General features: G+C 42.7%; 1 protein-coding gene across 1 annotated transcript; it reads left to right on the forward strand.

The window, feature by feature from the left end:
• On the forward strand, positions 1-326 carry BJ212DRAFT_1486868 (uncharacterized protein; the record flags this gene model as incomplete). The annotated part of the gene is made up of 2 exons (XM_041341179.1): positions 1-255; positions 312-326. The coding sequence occupies 2 exons, from the start codon at positions 1-3 to the stop codon at positions 324-326; spliced, it is 270 nt and encodes an 89-aa protein (XP_041186786.1).
• Positions 327-2,022: the final 1,696 nt, after the last annotated feature.

Consider the following 2,022-nt stretch of genomic DNA (forward strand, 5'->3'; position numbering starts at 1 on the left):
ATGTTCCACCTTGAACTACTCACTCACCCCAACAACTATTTCAGCACCATCGAGACTTGGAACACTGTGGAAGACCAATTCTCCAAAGCACTTGATAATCAATTTCAAGGAACATGGCAAGTCAACCCTGGAGATGGTGTGTTCTATGGCTCCAAGATTGATGTCACCATCCGCAACATCCTCTACCGATCATTCCAGAGAATGTATTATAATTTGAATCTGATACCGCCATATGTACACACCAAAGTCAGTCATGTGAGTGCCCACTGTCATTGAAACAACAAACAAATGCTAACTCTAAAACCATACAGGAAACCCTGGACTGAGTTCCATTGTTCAAACATGGAAAAATATGATGTTGGTCAATGTTTTGCATCAGTGCACAAGTACAGTAGGTCTGCTGTGCGAGACCTGGTCAAATGTCTGGCTGGTGGCTATTGTATACATTATTTCTGACATTTGGAATATAAGTAGTATAGGTGGTATTAGTTGTACAATTGGATGACAAGAAAATGTAATCATCAAGTGAGAGATGTAAACAGTTGAAGACATGATGAAAGTTCATCTTGTGAAACCAACTCACCTGGGTCACTTTGATTGCTGGATTGGTAGGATTGCTGCATTGTGGCCATATCCTTGTAGAAATGATGAATGATCACTGTGGCGATGGTGACCACTCTTTTGGTGCTCTCTGATTCAATGATTTTGTATCCCTGGTCATTGTTCAAAGCCTTATACTTGTCACAGTTGATCACCATCAGGCAGAGGCCAACAAGTGCCCTGTGATGTAATTCTTCAAAGCACTTTAAAACCACAATGCAAGATAATTTGGTGACTTACTGACATTAGATGAGAGTTGTGGAAGAGCTATCATCATCCTCTGGAATGTCTCCAGAGCATTGTTGTGCACCTGATTGGTAAGAAACTGTGCCTTGTGAGCATCAATGTAGTGGAAGCTCTCAGTTAGATGTAAAGATTCAAAGTTATGCAAGTGTCCACCAGTGGTGAATGATTTGTTAGGAGTATACACAGCATGAACTTGGCCAGCAGGTTGAAAACTTGAAATTATAAGGCAAACTCCAGAACAAGTGTCAAAGGACACTTATAGCAGGTCTCTGTCCAACAGTGTGATGACCTCTGCATCTGGCAAAGTTGGCAAATAACATCTGTGCCTTTTGAAGGACTGTTTGACTGAGCACATGTTTGGGGTGGAAGACTACCCAGAACTTGATACCCATTTTGATCTGGACAATGTTATGGCACTATCAGCATGTGATGAGGGTAGGACATGAACCCTGCCTGGTGAAGTAATGCCCAGGACTTTGTGGTGAAGTTGTCTGGGTGCACTTTTGCTGCTTTCAATGGGACAATCAACTGTGGTCTTGTTCCAGCATATATGAGGCCATGGTCTAGAAGGCTAGAAGTGGGCAGTTTAAGAAATAGTCATGAAAGGAAGTTGAACTCACTGGAGCTCTGGTGGGAGACCTACATGGGAGAGAGGTATGTTGAGTATGCATTGGATTTTGGATGGGTTGTTTATGTCATCTAGGAATTGCTGTATTGTCCCTTTCATGTGGGGATGTGTGAAATCCATTACTTGTTTGCTGACATCTATTGGGAAAGTTGAATTGTAGGGTAAACAAAACAAGCAGACTGACCATGTATGGTAACGTGTATCAGGGGCAATATCCTGAAATTAGTCTCTGGATATTCTACATCCAGTGCAGGGGCACTATCACTACCACTTCCCCGGATAATGACAGGTTTGTTATGGTGAAGGGCCTCACTGATGGATTGCTGTAATTGACATCTTGTCAAGCCATTGTGTTAGAGGTGAACAATGTTGTTAGAGGTGGGTTTCGATTCCAAAAACTTGGAGAGGAACTGCACCATGGCAACATCTGTGTCCTTGTATATGTTGATGCCTTTGCTCATGACACAGGGAAGCACTGTCCTGCACCCATCAGCCCAAGTGACCATTTTAGATTGTTGCAGTACTTTGACACTGAGGATGCCAGATAC

This window comes from Suillus subaureus, assembly GCF_016647635.1.
Source record: "Suillus subaureus strain MN1 chromosome Unknown BJ212scaffold_62, whole genome shotgun sequence".
Taxonomy (NCBI): domain Eukaryota; kingdom Fungi; phylum Basidiomycota; class Agaricomycetes; order Boletales; family Suillaceae; genus Suillus; species Suillus subaureus.